Source organism: Myxine glutinosa, chromosome 3 (assembly GCF_964187855.1).
Source record: "Myxine glutinosa chromosome 3, kmMyxGlut1.1, whole genome shotgun sequence".
NCBI lineage: Eukaryota > Metazoa > Chordata > Myxini > Myxiniformes > Myxinidae > Myxine > Myxine glutinosa.
The window spans coordinates 33,183,388-33,209,879 of NC_136263.1; the positions used below are offsets into that span (position 1 = coordinate 33,183,388).

Genomic DNA, 26,492 nt, shown 5'->3' on the forward strand with positions numbered 1-26,492 from the left:
GTCCATGAATCATACATTTCTTCACAATTTCATGTCGTGTTGTCTACTGATGAAGTCCATGCATTCAGGGTCATCTTGTTCATTCAGGGTCAGGTAGTTCAGCACAAACCACTCTATCTCTTGCATTGGGATCTACAAATTTGTCCTCCTACCTCAGAATAACTAAGATGTGAAAATGAAATTTGATGGCATAGCAATAAGCTAAGGGTCTATCGAAAATATGCTTTTTTTAGGATATCATCCATCAGTTCTTGCAACTTCATTTTGAAGACATGTGCTACTAAATCAGGTCCGTCAGAGGGCTGTTGCCCTGGAAATAGATTGGCCCTTATCTCAGGCCAATTTGGATTGCAGGTCATGGTGATGAACAGATGCGGCTTCCCGTATTTCCCCACAATAGCCATCACGTCATGATGGCGCTGTCTCATATTTTGTGGTGATCCCTGAAATTAAGATGGTAGAATCACAGTCCACCCTACGTGTACTCCAGCATCGTTTGCAGCATTCGCCAAATGATCAGCTAGACCTCTGTATTGCTCCACTTTCAACCTTCCTTGCTGAGTTCTAATGAAATTCAGGTTGTTAGCTTCAACCTGCAGATACGAATGAACTGCCCACTGTTGAAATAGCTTACCACCATGCAAAGTAGGGTTGAATTCTCCCACCCTCACTGCGGTTTTTTCCACCTTGTACTGCAACATGCTGATGTTAGTACGTCTCACATTATCTCTCCCCTCCATGTTGATGTGCATGTGTGGCTGCCAGTCTGGGTCACCATATGGGAAAAACAGAGCATACGTCATTGGACCTAAGTTCGGGCTTAGGATGTTTAAATTTATCATCTGATCATTAGGATCGTGGGGGTACACGCAAAAATCTCTCTCAAAGTGTGGCTCACCATCAGTGTTCCTGAATATCATGGCAACCTCATCAACTGTAGGTAGATTATACCTTCTCCTGTCTGCATTCCTGTCACCTTCTGAAGGAGACATGTTCACCATGGGCAAAGCTCCATTCTCATTAGCTGCTAACTCCTCCTCATGATGCTCAACTTCACCTAAAGTTATATATGCAGCTGCAAAAACGTTATTCTCTCTCATCATCCGATCAAGATTCTGCACAACATCGATACTGCACCTCACATTTGCTGGGTTGTTTCTCCTCAACTCATTGGCTGCTGCTGAATCCACAACATGCAATTGTGCAAATTGTCGCTGCTCTCCTGTGTTGGGATGCGTGTGAGATGTGTGATGGTAAATCTGACCCTAATGCAATATGGACCACGACCAGTAGGGTCAGCAATCTGTGCCCCCATGGAAGCGAAATATACAGCAGAGTTATACTATCTAATGTTTTCTCTAAAATTCATGTAATGTGGGTGATGAATGTGACTCATGCGTGCTCTTAAATAAATCTGGAACTTTTCTCTGTGGCAACAGTTGTTGAATTTCCCATCACTTGGTTGCTCAGCTCTGAAGTTCATTGACTGACAAAACTGACAAATAACGTTCATCTCACCACAGTTGTGGCGTTCAAATTGATTTTCCCTGAATGTCATCAGCTGGTTGCCCATGTCTTCCGTTGCCTCTTGCTCTTGCCATTGCTTCTGCATTCAACTGCCTCCGCCTATCAGTATCTTATTGGCTCTCATTGCCTCTTGCTCTTGCCATTGCTTCTGCATTCAACTGCCTCCGCCTGTCAGTATCTTCTTGGCTTTCATTGTCTTGGCGCTCTCTCCTGTATATTACCTGTGTGGCTCATCTCACAGCTACTTGGTTTTGATCCTGACTGGCTCTTTGTCTTTGCTTCTTCTCTCGTGCTAATCGCTTTTTTCTCTCAGAAGCGTTTTCATCCATTACCTGAAACAAATCATTTTTAGACTTTTAGCGTGTCTGCTATTGTTTAAAATATAGTGTGATCGACAGACACAGAGATAAACACGATGTTTTTGAATAGGTAGGAAATAGTGTAAAACCTAAAACCTGAGAATGTTTTTTCCAGCATTAACATGTTTATGTTTGTAAAAAGGATATTTGAAAAATCGATAAACATGCTGTTGTTCAAAAATACTGCTTATATAGTTATCAACACATCAATATTTGCATTTGAAACATCTTAGTTTTAGAAACATCTGTTGAAAATATCTGAAACAAGTCTTAGAAACATGATTACTCATTGGCTAATTGATCGATTTTTTTCAATATGTTTATAGAGGTAGACCTATTTCATCCAGGAATCTATATAAATCTGTCCCACCCTGAAACATAGAAACGCTCCTCGGAGAGAAAACAATTATGAAGTAAAAGTTGCTTCACTTTCATCGAAACTTAAAGGAAAATTATAATTTTAACCAAAACTTAACTTGGGCGGTGTATAAGGTAACAGACCGCTACTTCAAACGCTCCACAATTTTTTTCAAAAAATTTTTACTGTTAAGAAATATGATGAATTTGAAATTTCACAATACTCAATATATTTCTATTACATTTCACGATCATGTATTTTATAGGCTAATGCTGTTTGTCTGTTCCCCCCTGAAACACAGAAATTATCCTCGGAAAAAATAAATTACATAAATTTTGCTTTTAATGAATCCATACTTTGGGAAAATTTATAATTATTAAGTAAATGTTGCTTCAAAATAATGCAAACCTCCGGGAAAATTATAACTGCCTCAATTTGGCGAAAGAGGACGTAATGCCACGCGTTAGATGGCGGTATGGCGGTTGGACCACGTGACTCAACGTTCTGCAACATTCAAAATAGTCAGTTAAACACTTGTATGAAGAATGTCAAGCTTTGTAACGATCGAGTCCTGCGCCTTTGTAACGGTATGGGCCTCAGTCTTCAGGGAGGCATCTGGTAAAAGCGTGGTAGAGGGGAGTAGGGGCGAATGGGGGTGTGGGGGTCAGGGAGCATGGTGTCACAATCTGGGGAGGGAAGTTGAAGGTCTGGGGAGGGGAGTTGAGGGTCTGGGGAGGAGAGTTGAGGGTCTGGGGAGGAGAGTTGAGAGTCTGGGGAGGGGAGTTGAGGGGAGTTGAGGGTCTGGGGAGAGGAGTTGAGTACCCTGAGAAAATGGAAAGAAATAAATAAAAACATGTGCATTTCGTGAAAAAAACCCCAGGGAATGACTTGAATCGACAAATGAGTTTGATTAAATGGTTTGGCACATAGGACAGTGCGGCTCATTTTTTTTTTACTCGTATTCCACCTCAAAGTGTTAATTACATGACCAATGAGCATTCCTTGGTAGTACTTGCCTTCTTGCTCAACACGAGCCACCAGTTCAGTGAGCTGCCGCTGGAACAATGCCTTTTCACACATCATCACGTTACTGAAACAGTCCTTCAGGGCATTGGCCACTTGTTCCTCATCACCCACACTCTTGTGAAGAGCAGTTGCTGCTTCAGGGCCCACAACAGTTTTCAGTTCTGGTACACCTGTGCAAAGTGGTGAGCAATAATAGTTTATGAGCGTTACAAGATTATTTTTTTTCTTTACAAGATTGAGACTCGTAGAGCATATAAAAACAGCATGCATTGAAATACCCAAAAACATTTCCAATATCAGGGAAAAGAGCAGTTGGGAGATCAGTGTCGGGGCAAGGAACACGGCAAGGACCGCTGCAAGGTGCGCGGCAAGGAGCGCGGCAAGGTCGGGCGGGGTAGGGTCGGGGCAGGGTCGGGGCGGGGAGCGCGGCAGGGTCGGGGCAGGGAGCGCGGCAGGGTCGGGCGGGGTAGGGTCGGGGCAGGGAATGCGGCAGGGTCGGGCCGGGGAGCGCGGCAGGGTTGGGGCGGGGAGCGCGGCAGGGTCAGGGCGGGGAGCGCGGCAGGGTCAGGGCGGGGAGCGCGGCAGGGTCAGGGCGGGGAGCGCGGCAGGGTCGGGGCGGGGAGCGCGGCAGGGTCGGGGCGGGGAGCGCGGCAGGGTCGGGGCGGGGAGCGCGGCAAGGAGAGCGGCAAGGAGAGCGGCAAAGTTGGGGCAGGGAGCGAACCCAAACCAAATTCTAATCAGCTCGTTCTTGTCACCTACCCAACTCATCCACCTAGTTTTGCCATAACTCGTCCACACCTTATTGAGATATTGTGCTATATGTTGTTTTCGGCCATTTTGGCCCATGGGTCAATCGTGAAGAATCACGTTAAATATTATTGGATCCGGATCTTCACCAAAATCTAACCATTTCGGCCTTGTCACATTCCCAACATGTCCACCAAATTCCATCCACAACTTTTTGAGATATCGTCCTCACAGACAAATAGACAGACGGACAAACATAACCATGTTCACCTTTGGCGGTGGAGGAAATGATGCATCAGCAATGTACTGTACTTATTGCTGCAAAATTGTGGTGGGGGTGGGGCTGTTTGATAATGACTGTTTGAAGATCAACGTGACACTGACCACCTGAAAACACTATCTTTATCAGAGGACCCTGAGATCCTACGTTTCCTCAAACTCCATCCTAATGTGGATCTCATCTGTAAAATAGCCCAGGTTGATGGACACCCAAACAATACTTTGAAAATGGCTAGCAGAGTGCTCTTTACTTTTTGATGAAAAATAAGGGGGTGCAGGTGGGTGTACGAGTACTCTGGTGCAGGTGGCTAAGGCCAGTGCTTACCATCTAAGAAATCCAAGATTTCACACAATGGTCGAAATCCACAGAGGCCAAGGAATGATGTGAGAGCGATGGCCATTTCAGGCTTGTGGTTTGCATCAGGGTAGTGCTCTGGATGGTGTGCATGCAAATACTCTGCATTTTCCTGAGAAGCAAACAATCATTACATAAATGACATTAACCGTATTTAATGAAAGGTTTAATTTATTTTTCCTTTTTCGCCACGGCTAGTGGCTCGCGTAAATGCTGTTCAAAATAAAGTCCAAGAAATGCAAACATTTTAGGATGCGCATTCGTTGTTGGTTTTGAGGGGTTTTTTTAGTTGCTAGATGGCGACATTGTGCAAACGTGGTGTAAAGGGGTTCCCAGGCACGTCTTCAGGGTATGAAGTTTACGGTACTTCCGTGTATTAAATGTTGGGCCTGTCAATATACATATATAGACTTTTTTTTTTCTTTGGAGGAACAAGGTTCAAGAAAGGGCAAGATAGATCTGCCAGTGGGACACACATCAAGGGAATGAATGGACAGGCCAAGAAGAAAGGGAGGAGAGGAAACACTGAAGCTAGCAAGTAAAATGGTCGGGTTAGGAAACGTTAATGGGAGTAATAATGATAATGGGGCAGAATTGGGGATAACAAGAGATAGGGGAGCAGTGCATTCTGACAAGCAAGAGATGGAGGAGCACAATTTGATCATCTTTATTTTTGTTAAAATACATGGCTGGTCAACAAGACTGTTGTTGATATAAATGCCATAGGTTTGGCCGTGGCCAAATTCCAAATCCCTGCCCTGGTTGAAGGATGCTTTATCAGCAGCCTACAATGGAAGAGGGAAGTTCTCAGCTCTCAGTTAAAGAAATGCTCACCAACAGCTGATTAGGGATATGGGACAAAGCAACGTTCACCAACAAATGTCTTACTTGTAATATTAAACAAAATTGTGCTCGTATTGCGAGAATGCATGGATGCAAAATTTAAGCCGAGGTGTCAGGAAGTAGTTGATGTATAACTACCGACTGTCGTGCATTCATTTATTGCTGTTATGATCCATGCATATGAAGCAGTGTCGTCGCAATTTCCACGGTAACCCACTTCCTACTCACCAATTTATGAATACAATCAGTTGATCACGTGGAGTCAATCTACCTGCCGACTTGCCGTCGATCTACCTGCGTCTCGGTGTGTCAGTGAAACATTGGCAGTAATCATTTGACGTTAACTATCTTGTCATCGATTCTGCTCAGTTTATGATATACCTCTAGTTGGTAATCTTTGAGTTTGCCCAATAAGCATTAAGCGTATTCGCCAGCCTGACAGTCACTTCCTTAGTTCTACGTTGCTGTTTCGAGCTCATTTTATTAAATACAAATCATTGCCTTCCTGATTATTTTCACAACCATTGCACAACCCCTATCCTTAGACATCTGTTCCCACCGACCACAATACACCCAATCCTGTTACACTACGAACTAGAGTTCATAGAACACCTTAACCCACACCGTCTTAAGAACCAAGGACATGGGCAGGGTCTGCGAGCGGCAAATTTGATTGGTCGAGATGATGTACAATTTTGTCCAAGTACTGCTAAACAGAAGGGGTTTGAATGTGCTAAAAAGGTGATTTGTGGTCTACAATGTTCAAGTATATAATTCAAGTGAAATAAAATAAAGATTCTAAAGGTCGTAAAAAAAAAAATCCAGAGGTTTACCGCTGTTAATACAGCGTCTTAATTACCACGTTAAATTAGTTATTTGTGCCTGTTGTACGTGTCCTTTGTGACATCCTTAAAAACAGTACATTTCCTGTTTGGAATGATTTTCAATTTTGTTTGACTGCCAGACAGGCAGACAGAGTTAAGATATTATCTCACTCCTCTCTGCAGATGTGCGATCTGGACGACTTTAGATTTTGGATTTGGTTAACCTTTTAACAAAATTAATTTCCAGAACTCCTCGTTTCTTTTTCCATTTAAATCCACCAAGTGTTAAGACGAAATAAAAATTAACTTTGAATTAAACAACCCAAAAACGTAATGCCTCCAGCGACTTAGTTGCGGAGACGTAAAAATGTTACAGGTACCAAACACAGCAAAAATAGTAAAGGAAAAATGTAAATACCTGTACAATATATCTGCAAATCTCTGGCCTAGTTCCCCCTCCTCGTAACAAGAAATAAGGATAGCGTTCTGAAAATTATCTACCTTGTTTGGATGCGCCTGGATGGAGAGGGATTGATTGACTGAAAGAACCTTGAAGAGGAAAGGGAGCTTGTCGCCGAAACGAGCTTGTACATGCTCGCCAAGGCACTGTGCATTGTCCACGATCCAATGGGAGAGCTTCGAAGGTCTTATACGATCATCAGCAATCTGCGCTTCACCCTTCGGATGCGTTCCCATCCACAGCTACAACGACATGAATGCACATCATTCAATTATATTAAATATTGAAAACAAAAATAAAAAACAAGTTTATGGTTCACTTACACTACACAAACAGGGTGTCCACAGAGTCGCGTCATAAGCAAAACATTTATTTGTAAGATTGGCTACATCAGTTGTTTGAAATGTGTCCCACAAATCTCAAAACATGTTTGTAAATGGAAAAGCAGGTTTCTCTGAATGTTCTTCAACATATCCAAGCTAATGGTTGAATTAAATAATTTAATTTCCTATGATAAATAATCAATTAAATAATTTCCTAAGATGCACAACTTCAACTTTGTGGACACCCTGTACATCACAGCAAACTTTTAAAGTCTCCAGTCACCGTAGCATTACTTCAACTTGCATCAAGTCCCACATTTACTTATAACGCTTGTAGTACAAATGATTGAGACACAGACCACAGGGCCTCGTTTAGTGCTAATTATTTTTACATCTGAATGAGACCACTTTTTTTTTCAATTCAATTCATGGTTTTATTATCAAATCATTGCAGCCGGAAGCTGAATTGTGAATGATTTACAATACAACGAAAAAAATCAAGATCATGAAATAAATAGGCAAATAAATTACAACCACTATAACATCTACAAATAATTAAAATGAATTAAACATTACTACACTACTTTGGAAACGTCCGCCACCATCATGAATAAATTGAAACCACACGAGTGCAGCCTATAAGCCAGCCTGGTATTCGGCCGTCAGAGAATGCATGTGAGGAAGGAATGGCTAAGGAGATTCTAATAACTTACTTGTATACTTATTATGTACGTTAAAATGAAACTTATAACTTATTAACTTGAATTGTTGGCCTTTAACATAACATACCATTTTACGCTAATGGCCTTAAAACGATCATTCATATATTTCATTCTTTTAAAAATACAAGTCGTGATATGCAGTAAATCTTTAAATATCGCGGGTGTTATATTCCTGGAAAATGCTGCAGTATTTCAAAATCACGATAGTTAAAACCAAGGGCCTATGGGAAAAATGCGGTTAGGTTCCTGGGATTTCAGAAGATATAGAAAAATGTGGGTGGCAGCCAAAAATAAATACATGCATCACAATTGTAACTAGATATCTGTGATCACAAAGCGATTCCCATGGGTAAGCCTTGCAAGGCCTAACCTTGGCCCGCGATCCGATGATGGGATATTTTTTGTACCACCACATGACCTCGACTTTCAGCATTTCAGGATAGACTGTAAATTGAGAAAATGGGTTCCCATATACAATCTATCCATAACATTCACATCAGGAGAATCGGAGGAAAATAATTCAAGTTATGATCAAAAAGGTGTTCGTTAATTGTCACAATCTGAAAAAAGTAGGTCAAGGACACCAAATATCAGGTGCACAACTTCAGTGCAGGTACACTATTAGATGCAAGTACATCTTGAAAGGCCAAGCGGTCTTTAAGCGATGACAAAAATGCATTATTTTTTTTTCAGACTGCCTTTTGGCCTTGACCTTTAACTAGGCTTGGGCCAGATAATTGATTACCTGGTGAAAATTGATTCCCTCCATCGGAACCCTAAATTATACAGAGCTGATTACCCGCCCGCAATGGTTCCAAGTCTCATGAGGCAATTCCTACTCTGCCTTATCTCACTTCATCCACCAATAATTATATCAAAAGGTTCAGCAAATTATATTGCTACATTTATGGGGGTAGGCAAAAGAATACCATAGGAAAGGTAGAATTGAATAGGAAATAGTATGGACTGTGTGGCGTGTAGGAGCATTTCGATGTAATAGGTAGGGAAAATGTAGCGTAAGGTTGTTTAAATGTTCATCATACGAGGGATGACGTGTTAATTAGTAGTAGGGTTTAAAGCTAATACTCCTGTTCGTGATACCCTCTGTGGCCATCCCTAACATTTAAAACAACTGCCGGCCAAGCAAAACATCAGCCGGCTAGTACTCAAGCTCCATGGACACGATAAGGCAAAGACCCACCCAGGAGAGGCGGGGCGAAAATGGTTAAATGTGCAGGGACAGGCAGGCCATGCCACTCCCCGAGTGACGTGGCCGGATGAAGTAGGCTGAGCGTGAGCGGCAAGAATAAGTTTCACAGTTTTTGTGTCCTTGAAGGAGAGCGTTTTGTGTGGCAATCATGATGGAGCTTTGACTGCTGGGCTCACCAGGGAGCTGAAGGCCGTGCTGTCCTTCCACAAATGGAGGAGAAAGGAACGAGGGCCATCCACGTGCTCACCACCAGCTCTATAGCGAGCGCTTTCAACGCGCGGCGTTCGACGTCGTCGCCAATTTGCCGAGCTTCCAGCATGGGTGGCTCCGGGCTTCGATAGCCGCTGTCCATACCTACAGGATCCATTTTGGGCCAGCTAAGTGCTGGAGAGTGAACTGTTATTATCTTACATTACCTTGTGTGCGTGTTTGTGTCCGTGTGGAGGTACCTCAAGTTACCATTTTTACCTCAGCTTTATTTTCGTTATTTTCATTCCGTGCCTTTATTATGCTGCAAATAATTATTGGTACATTTCTGTTGTTTCGTTCTTGTTTGGGTTTCGGAATAAACCGGTGTGTTTCGTGAAGATAAACGCTTCCTGGTTCTTCAGCCTGCGCACGCAATAACCGCCATAATTGGAAGATCACCTCGGGAGTTAAGGCTGGTTCGGTTAATCTGTCCAAGGCTGGTGATAACTAGCTGCGGACGCGACTCCCGCTTCTCCTGTCATTCTTTACAAAACAAACAAAGACAAGTCCGTTTTTGTGCATTTAGTTTATTCAAGTTGTGAAGAAAATGAGCAGGCATGTATTCACAAACTGTGTTCATGTGGGTCGGACTTCTCCTTCCTGGATCCGATTATTGGCATTAGCCAATTATATCTGTATAGAGTATTGTGGAATTTCAAAATCATCACATTTCTTAACAGCAAATGGAAAAACAAGTCAGGGGCAATCGAGGAGCAGTCATTTGCCTTATACACCACCCAGGTAAACGGGTTTCAAATTTTTACATCAAATTGAAAAAAAATACAATTTTCCCGGAGGATTGGATGAATTTGAAGCAACTTTTACTTCTCATTTTCTTTCCCGGGAGCATTTCCGTTCTTAATGGTGGGACAGACGAAGACATTAGCTTTTTCTCTGTGCAGCAAAACTAGGAAGTAGGAATGGATCTGCTTCGAATAGCTGATAAATCATCGAGAACGATATGGAGCTACTTTGGATTTGACAAGAATCTGAAAAAAACCAAGCGAGATTTTAAATGGGTAGCAAGTTTGATGCGTGCTCTGCAGCAAAAAGTTGTCTTGCATGTCGAGTACCTCTGTGATGAATAAGCATCTGAAGTCATTCCTTCCAAGGGAAGCTTGCGGTCATGGAATGGAAAGTCATACTAAACGTGACTGAGATCAGTCACCATCATCGGCAAATCGGAAACAATAATCCATGAGCACCGAATCAGGATCACACAAGCTCAACAGTCACTCCTGGTAAGCTACGACTCCCCTGCATGCTGTCCCCATTTTTGTTTTGGTTCGTGCTGTTTTGTTTGGTGGTAAATAAACGATCAGAACAATGTGTAAATCAAGCCAAAAAATAAATTGCTGAAAGTGTGACACCATTAAATGCTACCAAAATAACTCATAGCAGATGTATTATGGGAAATATGAAAAAAAAAAAAAAAAAAACCCACTTTTAGAGGCCATTTTTACCCGCAAAGCGTGGGGTTGGCCTTTTTCGGGCACCGTGGTTGTTGTTGTTTTTGTTGGTCCCCTTTTTGAGGCAATGTTTTACGGCCGGATGCCCTTCCTGCCGCCAACCCTTTTTGTCGCCTTTTACGACAAACAGGGAATTACCAGTGAACTGGTACTCAATTAGCCGACCTCGGAAGGATGACAGGCTGAGTCAACCCCCCTGGCGTTAATTCAGCGATCGACCGGGATTCGAACCCAGGATCCTAGGATCCCAAGCTGGCACCCTAGCCGCTAGCCCAACACCAGGCTTTATTATGGGAAATATGGAAAGACCAAAATCAACGCAACGTGCCAATTAGTCGGACGGTAATTCAGGAAACGCAAAAAGTTTGTTTTAAGACTTAAAGAACATGGTGAGAGTTCATAAATGGAAACGTTTGGTGCTAGACATGGTTGGTTTTAATGTTTGAAGAGGTGGAGCAGTTTGCGTACTACCAAAGTGACCGGTGAAGCTGCGAGTGCCGACAATGAACCTAACCCCTATTTCCATCACATCTCCAATGTTAAGTGAGGCCTAACTGCACAAGAAAGCTATAAACAGCATAGGATTCAAACAAATTTCTTCTATATGAGAAGTACTTACAGGATAATGCTACGCAGAATTGCCAAAGCTTGCTTCCCACCTCTGCATAGGGTTGATCATGTGCGATGTCTCCAAAATCCCCGCTGCTTGCCAGCAGCTGTGCCACCTCGCTCGCCTCCCCTATCTTCCCCCATGCGTACTGCTGTACTACGCAGCGGAGTGGGAACACTGGAAAACAAGATTTGAAGAGAATACATATATGAAACAAACAAACAAGTCAGCATGCAATACAAAACTTGTAAAGAATAATATAATAATAATGATAACAAGCCTGTCCACTGAATTGCTACCTTGATGAAGTGGTTAAGCTAGAGCACCTACCTTAGCGACCCAAATAATGAATATGTCAGCAGGAGCTTATGCACTGAGATGGTGACAAGTCAGAGTGTAGGCCAATGGGTAGAGGTCAGACAAAATACATAATGTGGAACAATGTAACATTATGTTGTGGAACAATGTAACAAATTACAAATTCCGCTCACTGCCAGTCGAACGTCAGGCCTGGCCAGCCAATTCGTGAAAGCCTGAGGACAAAAGGTTACCTGGTAGACTCCACAAGAAGCGGTGAATTATTGGGTGTGTTAAAGGAGTCGCAGTATGAGTTTTGTATTACCGAGTGGACCCCTCTACCTCATGACTGTACTTGTACATGGCACCAAAGGGGATACATGGGAAAAGAAGTGGGGGTAATAGGGAAGGGGTTGTATGGGAGAGGAGGAGAGGGATTAGGGGGAAGGTCAGGGTGTTGGGAAGGTATTGGTGTGGTCCGATGAGTCGAGTGATGTGTAAGGGTGAGAGAAGTACAGGAACAGATATGTGTCACCAAAAGAAGATGCCTCTGAGTGTGTGTGTGTGTGTGTGTGTGTGTGTGTGTGTGTGTGTGTGTGTGTGTCGTTGGTTGTTATCTCCATATGTGTTTCAGAAGGTGGAATTGAGTCCTCTGTGGTCTTGAAGTATCCACCTCAGTTTCAGTAATGGATCATGATTCCTGGATCAAGATAGACTGTACCTATATCAAGTCGCGATGCATTGTTTTCCATGTCCACGCTTGATGGGATCATAGGTTGTACATGAGCATTATGTCCTCATTTTCAATTATTGTTTTTGGTTCATGTTTCCACGATTTGCTGGAACTGGGATATTGACATTTTTGGGACATTGAAGTTTTTGCAGATGTGCCAGTGGATTACTCTATAAACTGCAGATGTTCTGCAGATGGTTACACTGCAGATGTGCCAGTGTTGTGCCTTTGTGTATGAAGCTGTTCTGACATGAGTTTTTTTTAACATCCTGATAGGAGGTGGCTTGTACTTTGTTTCTACCTTGCAGAACCTGCACTTGTCCGATTGGTTTGGTGTTTCACATTGTCCGTGCACTTGTCCGATTGACTCAGTCCTGCCATCTTCTTAAAACCATTGGTGTAGTGTCCTTGGTCTTGGGCATTTATAATGATCTGTTCTCCATCCCAGTTGAGCTGACCAATTATTAGCCATTCCAATGAACCTTCTTTGTCTATGCCCAATCTGTCCAACTCTTCTTCTCTTTTTTTTTTTCCGTACATTCTTTCCTATTCCATCTCCAGGATGTGTATTGTGTTTTTCACTAGGAAGCTGATATTTGGACACGACAATGCCCAAGTGATTTGGCTGTAAAGGGTATTTTTGATCTCTTCATTAATCAATTCATCGATTTATTTATTTAATTATTCGATCCATTTATTCATCAATTAATTTACAAAAAGTGTTACGTGCTCCTCCCCGACCCCCTGGTCACGGTGTACCTCTGAGCCCCGAGAGGGGTCACGGCAGAAAAATGTGTTATTCTGTATGTCAAAGATCAATGGAGAAGCCACCCCAATTGCTACTCACAAACAAATATTGTATTAAGATCACACAAGAATAACAGTACAACAATAATAGTAATCAAAAGTACAATCCATATGTCCTATGATGGTACCATCAGTTTCGTAATATATAACTCACTGTGCTCCAAGTGAGTGAACTAAGAACATTCCCCAATGTCTCTTATTCCCGGCTTCAAGCCAAAGTTGGTGCGCTCCAGCGATCGCCAGAACGATGTCCAATCGAGACCCGAATCCCGTGCGGATGGCAAGTGCAGTCACACAGCCAAAGCTGCACAAAGGCGCCCTCAAGGCGACTGGGAAATCCAAAGGCGCCCTCCAGGCGACTGGGAAGTCACACCCTCGGGTATGGACTTTCACGGCTCACAGTCGGCGAACCGCAAATTAATCTTCGAAAGCCACGGTGCACACACACACACACCAGATACGTCTGAAAGCGGTGAAAACGGCTGACGAAGCAAAGAAACCTTGCTCGCCGCGCGAGTCAAAATGGCCGACGACCCGTTCTTGAGACGTAACGGCCCGGCGATAATTCTCCTCGGAATCCACCGCCAAAAACCTGATACACAGGTTGATCGGTCACAGAGATGACAACTCTGTCGCAGGAATCCCTTTCCCGGGAAACCCGAAAGTTCGCTAGTGACTCCCGTTCGACAACGTTTGCTTCAGAACTCGGAGCGGCTCGGCTTTCTTGTCCGACTCACTCGCTCCGCCTTCTTTCTCTCCTCTTCCTCTTCGTCGCCGTCCGGTTCCTGTTTCATTTAAAACATTAACCTTTTTACCTTTTGACAATAATAATTGCTATTTCCCTTAAACAACAATAATAATAATACATGGAACCAGAAATGTTTCAAGTGGATGAAAACCACAACGGAAGTGACGAATCCGTAACAAAGGTTACACATTCGGATGAAGCAGTGGTGGTTTAGGCATGCTATTAGCCAATTCAGTAAGAAATTAATTATTTTATCATTATTATTTATTTATTTTAATTATGCAATTCATCAATTAATCAATTATTGTACACTGCTCCCTTCCAATTGCGTCTCCATGTGCTGCACTGTCGGGCGCCAAAGGCCGAAGAAGGCGCCCGGCAATGTCTCGTGCCGGAGGATGTTATTTATTTATTTGGCATGGGGGGCGGTGTACTTTGAATGTATCTGTAATTGTTTTTGTTTTTGTTTGTTTTTTTACACCTACCTGTGCATTTATTGTTCTCCAAATTGCCAGTGTTTATTTTGTTTTACATTTCGCTTTTGTGTTGTTTTTGCTACAATTGGGGCTGTATTTGTTAATCTTTTGGTTTCTTGTGCATGACATCTTCTATTTGCACCTGTTTTTGAAAAAAATTCTGCAAGGTGGGCTCAGGATATGTGTGTGTGTGTGTGTGTATACAAATGTGTGTTGTATGTGTGTGTGTGCGTGTGTGTGTGCGTGTGTGTACGAATGTGTGTTGTATGTGTGTACGAATGTGTGTTGTATGTGTGTGTGAATGTGTGTTGTATGTGTGTATGAATGTGTGTTGTATGTGTATGTGTGTATGTGTGTATGTGTACGAATGTGTGTTGTGTGTGTACGAATGTGTGTTGTATGTGTGGTGTATGTGTATGTGTGTGTATGAATGTGTGTTGTATGTGTATGTGTGTGTGTGTGTGTGTGTACGAATGTGTTGTATGTGTGTGTTGTGTGTGTGTGTGTACGAATGTGTGTTGTGTGTGTACGAATGTGTGTTGCGTGTACGAATGTGTTGTGTGTGTACGAATGTGTGTTGTATGTGTGTGTTGTATGTGTGTACGAATGTGTGTTGTATGTGTGTACGAATGTGTGTTGTATGTGTATGTGTGTTGTATGTGTGTGTGTGTGTTGTATGTGTGTGTGTGTGTTGTATGTGTGTACGAATGTGTGTTGTATGTGTGTGTGTGTTGTATGTGTGTTGTATGTGTGTTGTATGTGTGTTGTATGTGTGTTGTATGTGTGTTGTATGTGTGTGCGGTATGTGTGTACGAATGTGTGCTGTATGTGTATGTGTGTACGAATGTGTGTTGTATATGTGTACGAATGTGTGTTGTATGTGTATACGAATGTGTGTTTTATGTGTGTGTTGTGTGTATGTGTATGTGTTGTATGTGTGTGTTGTGTGTTGTGTGTTGTGTGTTGTGTGTTGTGTGTTGTGTGTTGTGTGTTGTGTGTTGTGTGTGTGTGTGTGTGTGTGTGTGTGTGTGTGTGTGTGTGTGTGTGTGTGTGTGTACATGAATTATTGTCGGTTTAACGATAAAGCATTAAAGGTGACAATTTTAAAAAGCCCCACGTTTGCTGATTGAAGAAGAGTGAGAATTTTGAGCTTGGTGCACTGAGATTCCAAATGTAACATTTATTAATTATTCGACGACAGCAAGAACCCTTTAGAGGTCGAGCTCGAGAAGGACACACAAACAACAACAAAAACTACTGTACGTGTTATAAAAGATCCTTTTTGGTGTTTCACTTCATTTTACATCCACATTGATCCTCATCAATACAATAGATATGGAATGTTTGTGAAATACATCAATGGCATGCTGTCTTTTGATTAAATCAGTCAGCGAAGCGACAGGTAGGCAGGCACACCTTGTACCGTCTATACATTACCAAAATAACCATCATGGATTACTTCCTGAAATTTGCGATCACATGATCACATCAAGCGAATCAAAACATCGTAATTGAGTCACTGAAGAAGAACCGGCACTCCATTGATGACGCGGCATCACCACAGCATTATCCGTGCGGACTGTGCTCCTGATGTTAATTAACCGTCAAATGTCCAAACAGCAAATGAAACAAAGTCCGAAAAGAACAAAACCACCGATCGCCGCCTCAACCTGCGTCCTCACCGGAGTCAGCCATTCGTCCGTACACCGCGTACAGTGAGGCTACCCGCTACACCGACCGAGCCGGGCAATTCATTCTTCTGTGTGGTCACGTGGTGTGAATCCTTCCGCAGCAGGATTTCTTCAATCTCCGTATGTTTAAGAGCCTCATTCGGATATACGTAGTACATCGGGTAGTATTTTTGAGGTAATTGCTTTAATACCGTTTACAATCGATGCAGATCGAATAAATATTTATAACAATACGAATTGCGCTGCCAAGATGGAACGACGAGCCGGCGAATGAATTTCAAATGAACAATGAGTCTTTCGTGACTTCATGGAGCAGTTATACCTGTTTTACAAAGTACAGTTACCGTAGCTGGTCAGGTTAATAATAAGGATGATCGGAGAACTACATTTAAATTGAACGTTAACACAAATCGTAAAACAAACCTGTAGTTTAGCAATACTTTTCCTCTGAATTTGTCCTGTTCGCGCATGCGCAGAGGGGAGTGATATAATTTTATGACCTCGTCTGCATCGAAATTGACAATTATTCCAAACAGGAAACTTACTGTTTTTAAGGACGTCATAAGGGACACACGCGATGTAAATTAAATAAGGTGGTGTAAAAGTCGCTCCATCAGCAGTGCGAATGAAACTTCCAAAAAATCTTCTCAACAACCTTTATAATCGCTATTTTCTTTCAATTGAATTATATCCATCACCACTGGAGAACACAAATCGCCTTATTGACACTTTTAAAAAACTTCCGTTAAGCGGTACTTAGACAAAACATTACAGCATTGTACATCGTCCCGACCAATCAAAATTTCCGCCCAAATCTGCTCGGAGGTAAGGTGTTCTATGAAGTCGTTTTAATCTGAAATTGTTGCAACTATATATTTCTGGCAGGGAGGAGGTGGAGAGAGAGAGAGGGAGAGAGAGAAAAGAGAGGGGTGAGAGAGAGAGAGCAAGAGAAGAAGAAGAAGAAGAGAGAACAGAAACAGAATTGAGTGGAAATTTTTCAAACAGTAAATGAATTTTAATATTAATAATAATAATAATTCATTTATTTTGTATAGCGCTTTTCCAGAAGCCCAAAGGCGCTTTGACAGAGTGGCAAACATAATGCATAACAATACATGAAAACAACAATTGCAAAAAGACAAGAATCAATAGGGAAATATTTAAAGCAAAAGGAGGGAGAAGGAGAAGAGATAGTCAGGGGTTAAATGCTGTGGGTTGAATGTTGAATGCAGTGTTGAAGAGGTGGGTCTTTAGTGATATTTTGAATGTGGTGAGTGAGGAGGAGTCTCTGATGGTGTGAGGTAGTGAGTTCCAGAGGGTGGGAGCAGCGATGGAGAAGGCCCTGTCCCCCCAGGATCTGAATTTGGTCCGGATGGAGGGGGTCAGGAGGTTGGTACCAGCAGAGCGGAGGTTGCGGGTGGGAGTGTGTCTGGAGAGGAGGTCAGCCAGGTAGGATGGGGCCAGGTTATGGATGGCTTTGTATGTCAAGAGGAGGATTTTGTACTGGATTCTCTGGGGGATGGGGAGCCAGTGAAGCTTGGAAAGGACGGGGGTGATGTGGTCACGGGTCCGGGAATGGGTGAGTAGACGGGCAGCGGAGTTCTGAATGTATTGGAGTTTATTGGTGATTTTTGAGGGTGAACCATAGAGGAGGCTATTGCAGTAGTCCAGACGGGAGGTGATGAAGGCGTGGATGAGGGTTTCTGCAGCCGTGGAGGAGAGGGATGAGCGGAGACGGGCAATGTTTTTCAGGTGAAAGAAGGCTGACTTTGTGATCTGTTTAGTGTATTTGTCGAAGGAGAGGGTTTGGTCAAAGATGACGCCAAGATTCCGGATGTGCGGGGAGGTGGATACTGGGATACCGTCGATGTTGAGGGCAAAGTTATGGGTGGATTTTGTGAGCGTTTTTGGGCCAATGATGATTATTTCAGATTTATCACAGTTAAGCTTGAGGAAGTTGATTTGAAGCCAGGATTTTATTTCAGTGATGCAGTTTGTCAGGATAGAATGGGTGTCGGTGGAGACGGACTTGGTGGAGATGAAAAGCTGGATGTCATCGGCGAAGCAGTGGAATTGGAGACCATGACGGCGGATTAAGTGACCGAGCGGGGACAGGTAAAGGATGAAGAGGAGGGGGCCAAGAACTGAACCTTGGGGGACACCTTGGGGGAGGGGAGCAGTGGGGGATTTGCAGTTATTGATGGAGATGAACTGGCATCTGTCAGAGAGGTATGATTTAATCCAAGAGAGGGCAGTGCCGGTAACGTTAAAGGTGGATTCAAGTCGGGTGAGGAGGATAGTGTGATCGATGGTGTCAAAGGCAGCGCTGAGGTCGAGGAGGACGAGAATGTTGAGGTTGCCAGCGTCAGAGGAGAGGAGAAGGTCATTGGTGATTTTGAGGAGAGCAGTTTCAGTACTGTGGTTGGACCGGAATCCGGATTGGAATGTTTCATACAGGTTATTGGCAGAGAGATGATGTTTGAGTTGAGTGGCTACAGCGCGTTCCAAAACTTTTGACAGAAAGGGTAGGTTGGAGATGGGTCTGAAGTTGTTTAGGGTGTCAGGGTTTAGACCAGGTTTTTTTAGAATGGGGGTAACAGCAGCAATTTTGAGGGAAGGTGGGACGATGCCTGTAGACAGGGAGGAGTTTATTGTTGCAATGATAAGTGGAGAGAGAGCAGGGAGGGAGGCTTTGACAAAGCTGGAGGGGATGGGGTCAAGAGTGCAGGTGGCAGTTTTCATTCCTATGAGGAGTTCAGAGAGGTCAGTAGGGGAGATTGGGGAGAACCGAGACAGGGGATGGCAGGACAAGGGGGGGCAGGTGGTTGGAGGGGGAGCGGGTGCGGCGGTGGTCAAGCTGTTGTAGATGTTGTCAATTTTGCGTTGGAAGAAAGAGAGGAAGGAGATGCAGTTGTCTACTGTGAATGACTGGGTGGTGGTGTTCAGGGGGCGGAGGAGTTTGTTTATTGTCGAGAAGAGTGCTTTTGGGTTTCCGGAGCCAGAGTGGATAATTTGAGAGTAGTAGGCAGAGCGGGCGCGGGAGAGGGCATCTTTGTAGTGTTGTAGGTGGTCCTTGTAGGCTTGGGAGTGAACTGTGAGACCCGTTTTATTGCGGAGTCTTTCAAGTTGGCGAGCTCGAGTTTTCATCAGGTGGAGTTCAGGGGTAAACCAGGGAGCAGAATGGGTGAAAGAAACTGTTTTGGTTTTTACAGGCGCAAGCTGGTCAAGGCAGGAGGAGAGAGTGTGGTTGTAGTAGTCAGTGAGGTCGGAAGGGGTGTGGAGGTCAATGAAGGGAGAAGTGGACATTTTTTCAGAGAGGGTGGATGAGAATGAGGTAGGTGAAAGAGCGTTTAGCTTACGGAAGTTGCTTGTGCGATAATGCCTTGGTGTTGGGGCGGGGATGTTGATGGTCAGAGTGATGGCTAAGTGGTCAGAGAGGGTGAGGTCGGAGCCATAGAGATGGTGCAAGCAGACAAGGTCCAAAATGTGACCACGGATATGGGTAGGAAAGTCGACATGTTGAGTGAGGTTAAAGCAGGTGAGTAAATCAGTGAAGTCAGTGGTTATTGTGGAGTCAGTGGAGTCCATGTGGATATTGAAATCACCAAGGAGGAGGATTGAGGGGGAGAGGGAACATAGCTGGGTCAGAAAGTAGGAGAAGTCAGACAGGAATGATGGGTGTGGTTTGGGAGGGCGGTAGACGACAGCCATGACTGACTGCGTGCGACCAGAGAGTTTTAAAGCCAGGTGTTCAAATGATGGAGCAGATGAGATGGAGATGAGGTTGGTCTTGATGTCTTGACGGTGGATAACGGCAATTCCACCACCTCGGCCCTCCGAGCGTGGTTTATTGACGTAGGAATATCCATTGGGTGTGGTGAGGTTAAGTGTGTAGTAGTCCAGAGGTTGTTGCCAGGTTTCGGTGAGACAGAGAAAGTCCAGTTTGTTATCCAGGATGTATTCGTTCAGGATGAGGCATTTGTTGTTGAGGGACCGGGTGTTGAACAGGGTGAGCTTGATGTTGTTTTGAACAGCAGGGATGAATTCAGGTGATTTAGCCAGGGTTCGTAGGCAGGAGGTGCGATCGTGTGCGTTGCTGTGACCAGGTGCACTGGGACGAAGAGTGAGAGTGCGCTGAGCCGACCAGAGGACGGGGATGGAGTGACCTGATTGCAAATAAACAAACTTACGACCGGAGCCACGGTGAATGTACCTGGGTCGTCGGAGGAGTCCATTTGATTTAATGGCAGAGATGCATGATGGGGTGGAGCGGGTACCGAGCAGAAGAAGCCCTGCAGCGGAGTACCTCAGAGCCATGCCAGGCAGGAGCGAAGGGACGAGTACGAGGCCAAGGTCGAGGAGGCAAAGCGGCAAACGCAGCGGCAAACGACTGCAGCCGCTAATCAAGACCACAGCGGCAAACAGCCACCGCCGCAAACAACGGGAGCGGGCCTGAGGAAACAGTGGAGGAGCCGGGCAGGCGAAGCCAGGAGCAGAGCCGGGACCGAGCAGAGGGCAGACCCAACGGTCAAAAATCCGCCACGACCACCAGAAAAGCAAACTATGTACAATGGCCCAGTCGGAGAAGCGGCGAACAAGTAACGCCAGCGTCCTCTCCAGACCGGACCGGAAGCCATAGCCAAGCCATATTACCATAAAATACTATACATAGGGTCGAGTTGTCCTCTTCCATCCTCCCCCCAATCTCCCCCCCCCCCAATCTCCCCCTCTCCCATCTCCCCCCCCCCCCCAATCTCCCTCCCCTGTGCAGCACAAGGCTTCAAATAGCATCATTGAATGAGGGTGTGGCCAGGGCAAACCACCTCGCAGATCCCACCCCCCCCCCTCCTCACCCTTGGCTCCCTCCTCCCTCCTCCCTCCACAATTTCTCTATTTTACTAGTACCCGACTGCAAAGCCGCAATGAGCCGGCGAAGCCAAAGCCTCTTGCCCCTATTTTACCCATCACGATGGCATCAGTGGGTTAGGTAGTTGGTAGTAGGTAGGTGTAGTAGGTACCGTACCTAGTTCAAAATGACACCATTTGCATTCTGGATCAGATAAAAAATTTGTAAAATTTCCTTCTTGATTAATTCGGTGAATTCCGTCTCAACTTCGGATATTTCCGACCGTGAAAAACTATCCCCTACGGCCGTGAGATTTCTAAAAAAATAATTCTTCGTCAATTTTAGAATATTTGACGCCGTTTTCAGCGTCCGAAATGTGGTGGCTTGTGTGTGGCTTTTTTGAAATATTTTTTCAAATGCTCGAATCTCATTGGTTCCGGTAATTGGTGACGATTTTCGTTGAAGATAACCATGGCCCGTGTCGGCCCGGGGAACGAGGTTGGTCTTAAAGTATTTTAATTACAAATTAGAGGTGCATAAGATTGTGCATCAAACAAAGACGGGTGAAACAAACTCATATTGAACGTTTTCGCAATTTTTTTATGCATACTTCCGCATCCGGAAGATGGCGGCCTCCATTGAGCGATTTGGTGCGTCAAAGCTTCGAAATTCTCAAGGGATCCAGCAAAATCTGGCTTTTCAACATAATACGTACGCGTTCATTCACAACACCGGCTTTGCCGGCTATTATAACTTTTAAAAATAACTTTATTTAATGAAGATCCTAAATTAGAACAGCAAGCCCATAAAAAAAAAAAAATCAATATCACAGCAGCAGCCTTTTTATCTCAGATTATAAGTGTCGAAAAGTAAATAAAGTATTAACAAAACTATTATACAAGTTGACGTTTGTGTCTGTCCATGTGTCGGCGGTCCCTTTTGGTGCTGCTTTGGCTTTTCTGGCCTGGGTTCAAATCTTGGCCCAGATATGAACTGTCATCCCGGTGTTTTACAGACTGGGTGATTCATTAATGTGTGTGCCGCTCCTCCAATGAACGTTAAACAGGGCATCCCATAACCAACATTTGTTGGTGGATGTTAAAGATCCCACGGTGTCCTTCGTGAAGAGTTGACAAGCTATCGCCGCAGCACCATCGCCAAATTACAAATTCCAGTCCTAACCTTAGTTGAACATCATGCTTCTATATGAGATTTCCAGCTGGTTTGTGAAAGACTTGAGCCAAACTTTGTGAAAGAAAGACAAGCTTAATGCTTTGGCAATTTCATATTTTCTTGTGTAAATATGGAGAAGGAAGGAGCACAGCCTTGCTTAAAGTAAATACGCTTATAGTTATAAGAATCACTAATTTCTTTAAATTTTCAGATTTCACTGCAGATTTCGACAATTAATTAGTCCACAAACTCCGACCCTCAAACCCGGCGATAGATTTCGATTATATACATTAATCAGTCCGTGAAAGGCCATCGTGGAAAATCGCACCATATACTGCATAAAAATCGCTCCAATCTCCTAATTTTAAAACTATAGCACCTACAAAAGTCATGTATAGGGTCATTCCATGTCAAATCATCAAAGAATCTGCCGTCATCTCTCAGATTTTTGTAAAACTTTGGGAACCAATTGGGACCCATGAAAAACGGCAAGAACTCAAATATTTTTGCTAACAGCCTCTTAATTAGTGAGATACAGACTAACGAACTTTGGACTAATTAGCGCGACGTCGCGAATTCAAATGGCCATATCTCTAAAAGTATAACACCTAGAGAGCTGGTTTTGGTGTCATTTTAAAGGTATTTTCATGCCCTATGAATTTGTCTGGGCAACATTTTCCTACCTCCAACCACAAAAAAGTTATCACAAAATATAAACTTCAATTGTGAATCCCCAAAAAATGTATCCTTCAAATTTCCTCAAATTCATCCCAGAGGTACCTTATGATGTCAAGAAGCTTCCACATAAATTTTGTGATGGGCACTCCAATAGTTTCTGAGATATGAGCAATAATGTACATGTATGTATGGCATATAGGTTCGAAAATCAGCATTTGTAATGTATTATACAATCAATAAGTGAGTTCAAGTACACAGTGTTCACTAACCTGACTTAGGCTTTCAATTTCCTCTTCAATGCAGCAACAGCAGCACTTGTTTCTTTCTTGGAAATACAATATGTCCTTCCAGTTGCAGTGGTTGGTTCAACAGTAGTAAGCACATCCTGGTAGTCAATAGTGAGAGGGTCTGCTGGTTCCGGAAATGTATATGATGGGGATGGTCCATGTGGATGGAGGAACTTAACATCCACCTCATGCCTCTCTGGGGTATGTTCCATGACACATGCAACCCACCAGTGACCATCATAATCCACTGTAATCCTGTCGCGATTTCCAATTTTTTCTTCACAGTGTCACCGATTTTCTTGGTTTTGGATTTCACATATTTATCTGCAGCAAGTCTCTTTTTTGGAATAGGTGATTCTCCAATCAATCCCAAAGACTCATTCAGTGTATTCAGTTCCATTTCAGGAGAATGAAATTCAAACTCCCCTGAACTGCCTGGTATTGGTGATTCACCTCCACCATCATTGTCCTCACTACTGCTAATAGCGCTGCTGGTCACTGGTAATGGTATTTCACTCTGAGTCTCTACCACACCTGGTTGTCTTTTTGCCAGTTTCTTACGACACTGGGTACAGATTTTCTGTGCACTTTGCAGTTTGAGGCTTGGATGAGCGGCTATGGCTTTTTGGCTAACAGCTCTCAAGCCAGACGACTTTGGTTTTTCATGAGCTCCAAAGGGATTGCAGCAGGATTTCTGCTTCAGGATGAACTTTTCCTTGGCAGTCGTCATTTTTCTGCAGCTCCTTCAGAAGTGAACTGCCAATTTCTGTTGGTGGCAGGCCTAAGCATTACACTAAGCCAACTTGGACTTTCCCTGGGGATCTTAGACTGTGAAAGTTGCATCACCTCGAATTACCCACATGGGAAATCCCAGTTGGAATTCCCCAGATGAGAATTCCCCTCAGGCCCAGTTGAAAATGAAAGTATATGATACTTCAAAGCAATTGATGGTTGTTCCCTGTGTTCCCTGTCATGGCTAGGTTAGAATGATTGTATTGAAGGAGCTGGGGCTCCCACGTCGATCGGAAGAATGGACGCGACAAAAAGCTGGAATTCATCCGAGTTGCTTTAATCAAATCGAACACTCAGGCACTCTGAAAACCCGTTTATCGGTCAGCAATATATATCTATTATCCCAGGGGGTTTGCCCAGGCCCGGCGCCAGGGGGCGTGGCCCAGCGTCCTGGCTGCGGCCTGGCAAGTTGAGGGCGAGCCTGCCCGGGCATGCCCGGGCATGCCCGGGCGTCCCGACCGAGGCCTGGCAAGTTGAGCGCGGGCCTGCCCGGGCGTCCTGGACGAGCCCGGCATGGTGATCGCTCCGCGTCCTTGATAGGTGCAAGGCGATTGTGAAAACCCAGCGGCAGCCGCTACACACGTCCCCCCAGAATCGACTTGCACCGGCAGGGTCAATTTGAGGGGGGTCCTGATGACCCGGCCGAAGCGACCCCTGGCGGGTCGTGGGAGGGGGTCCGGTGAGGTGGTGGGCGGTCGAGTGGGGGGCACCGTGGACGGGGGGCGGCCTCGCCGCGGCGGAAGGGCCACCCGTGGTGGGTGGTCGACGTCCACGTGCGCCGGCTTGAGGCGGTCCACTGCAATCCGGTCCGACCTGCCGCCGATGTCGATGACGAACGACTTGTCGTCCCGTCGCAGCACCCGGAAGGGCCCGTCGTACGGCGGCTGGAGTGGCCACCGATGTGCGTCGTGACGCACAAAAACATACTCCGCTGTGCGGAGTGCTGGGGGGACGTAGGACTGGGGGTCACCGTGGTGGGATGTTGGCACGGGGGCAAACCGTCGGGCGGCCTCCTGGAGGTCCGAGCGCTGGTGAGCTGCGGACCAGGGACTGGTAGCGTCGGGCACGAATTCGCCCGGGACGCGTAGCACCTGGCCATAGACAAGCTCGGCGGTGGATGCCTGGAGGTCCTCCTTGGGGGCCGTGCGAAGGCCCAAAAGGACCCACGGCAGCCGGTCGGCCCAACCGCCGTCTTGAAGGCCGGCCATGAGCGCGGCCTTCATGGAGCGGTGGAATCGCTCGCACAACCCGTTTGCTTGGGGGTGGTAGGCCGTAGTATGGTGGAGCTTGACCCCCAGGTTGCGGGCGACCGCACCCCACAGCTCGGAGGTGAACTGTGGTCCGCGGTCTGACGAGATGTCCGCCGGTGCGCCGAAGCGGGCGACCCAGGTGGCGATGAAAGCCTGCGCCACGTCGGCGGTGGTGGTGGAGACGAGGGGAACGGCCTCCGGCCACCTGGTGGTCCTGTCCACCATGGTGAGCAGGTGTGTGAACCCCCGTGACGGGGGGAGGGGGCCCACCAGATCCACGTTGACGTGGTCGAAACGTCGTTCGGGCACGGTGAAAGGTGCCAGCGGGGCCTGGGTGTGTCGGTGGACCTTGGCCCGTTGGCAGGCCGTGCAGGTGCTGGTCCAATCGCGGACGTCCGGACGAAGGCCGTGCCAGACGAAACGCGCCGACACCAGCTTCTGGGAAGCTTTCCGGCCCGGGTGGGAAAGGCCGTGGAGGGAGGCGAAGATGCGGCGTTGCCAGGTGACGGGCACGATGGGGCGAGGCTGGCCTTGGGAGACGTCGCAGAGCAGGACAGTGTCCGCGCAGGGGATGTCGGCCAGGCGGAGGCCCGTGTCCGCCGCCCGGAGGGCTTGCACCGTGGTGTCGGTGGTTTGGTCCGCCGCCATAAGCGCAAAATCCACGCCCAGGTGGACCGCGTTCGCGCTGGCCCGGGAAAGACAGTCGGCCACGGCGTTGTTTTTGCCGGCGACGTGCCGGATGTCCGTGGTAAACTCTGACACGGCGGAGAGGTGGCGCTGTTGGCGGGCCGACCATGGCTCCGTGACCTTGGCCATGGCGTAAACCAACGGCTTGTGGTCGACGAACGCCGTGAAAGGTCGGCCCTCCAGGAGGTGGCGGAAATGGCGGACGGCCAGGTGTAGACCGAGGAGCTCCCGGTCAAACGTGCTGTATTTGAGCTCGTTCGGCCAGAGCTGCCGGCTGAAAAAAGCGAGTGGCTGCCAAACCCCGTTCACCCATTGCTCATGTACGGCGCCCACCGCGTAGTCGGAGGCATCCGTGGTGAGGGCGATGGGAGCGTTGAGCACCGGGTGAGCGAGCAGTGTTGCGTCGGCGAGGGCCCGCTTTGAGCGTTGGAAGGCCGCATCCATTGCTGCGGACCAGGCGATGTCGTGCTTGGCCGGCTTGCCCCGGAGGGCTTCGTAGAGGGGCCGCATGAGTTGAGCAGCGCGGGGCACGAAGCAGTGATAAAAATTCACCATTCCCAGGAATTCCTGCAGGGCCTTTATGGTGCAGGGACGCGGGAACGTGGTGATGGCCTCGACCTTGGTTGGCAGCGGCACGGCCCCGTTCTTGGTGATGTGGTGGCCCAA

The 26,492-nt window shown here is 45.8% G+C and overlaps 1 protein-coding gene across 5 annotated transcripts in view; it reads right to left on the reverse strand.

Annotated features, from left to right (window-relative positions):
* The window catches only part of MPI (mannose phosphate isomerase), a 33,789-nt gene extending 17,567 nt beyond the window's left edge, over positions 1 to 16,222 (reverse strand). Inside the window, exons 1-6 of one of the 5 annotated variants that reach the window (XM_068098206.2) lie at positions 16,105 to 16,222; positions 11,371 to 11,538; positions 8,194 to 8,267; positions 6,820 to 7,020; positions 4,622 to 4,763; positions 3,261 to 3,440 (exon numbers count right to left, since the gene is read on the reverse strand). In XM_068098206.2, coding sequence (XP_067954307.2) covers positions 3,261 to 3,440; positions 4,622 to 4,763; positions 6,820 to 7,020; positions 8,194 to 8,267; positions 11,371 to 11,538; positions 16,105 to 16,117 — 778 coding nt within the window. In that variant the 5' untranslated portion in view covers positions 16,118 to 16,222. Of the gene's footprint in view, positions 1 to 3,260; positions 3,441 to 4,621; positions 4,764 to 6,819; positions 7,021 to 8,193; positions 8,268 to 11,370; positions 11,539 to 13,352; positions 13,984 to 16,104 lie in introns of those variants that run through there. The other 4 variants (XM_078773805.1, XM_068098207.2, XM_078773806.1 and 1 more) reach the window with 4 other exon arrangements.
* Positions 16,223 to 26,492: the final 10,270 nt, after the last annotated feature.